The 458-nt window shown below is 55.2% G+C and overlaps 1 protein-coding gene across 1 annotated transcript in view; it reads right to left on the bottom strand.

The window, feature by feature from the left end:
- The window catches only part of EMH_0079650 (uncharacterized protein), a gene marked incomplete at both ends in the record, with an annotated part of 2,876 nt that overhangs the window by 188 nt on the left and 2,230 nt on the right, over nucleotides 1–458 (bottom strand). The window contains one exon of the mRNA XM_013500153.1: nucleotides 3–458. Within this exon, the coding sequence (XP_013355607.1) occupies nucleotides 3–458 (456 nt within the window). The remainder of the gene's footprint in view (nucleotides 1–2) is intronic.

Genomic DNA, 458 nt, shown 5'->3' with positions numbered 1-458 from the left:
TGCTGCTGCTGCTGCTGTTGCTGCTGCTTGTGGCTGTGGGGTGTCTGTCTCGGGTTGTTGGTGGTTCTTCTTCTTGTTCTTCTGTCTCCTTTTGTCTCTGTCTGCGTTTGTCTTTATTTTTTTTATGTTTCTCTTTCATGCTGCTGCCAGTGCGGAGACGCTTTCTGCTGTCCCCTTTTGAGCTCAAGCCCTCTTCCCTCCTGCTGCTGCTGCTGCTGCTGCTGCTGCTGCTGCTGCTGCTGCTGCTGCTGCTGCTGTCTCTCTGGCGGGGATCGTCTCCTCGCGGGGATCCCAAGGACGCCCCGCTGCTTCTTCTTTTCCTGCTGCTGCCTGCTGCTCTGTGTGTTGTTTGTTTGCGTGGTTGCTGTTTGTGTCTGTGTCTCTCTTTCATTTTGTGTTGCTGCTGCTGCTGCACCCGTTCCTGCTGCTGCTGCTGCTGCTGCTGGTCCTCGATAGCT

This window comes from Eimeria mitis, genomic scaffold, assembly GCF_000499745.2.
Source record: "Eimeria mitis Houghton genomic scaffold, Emh_scaff5077, whole genome shotgun sequence".
NCBI classification, from domain to species: domain Eukaryota; phylum Apicomplexa; class Conoidasida; order Eucoccidiorida; family Eimeriidae; genus Eimeria; species Eimeria mitis.
Note: the sequence above shows the minus strand (reverse complement) of the source record. Positions and strands in the feature narration are given on the sequence as shown.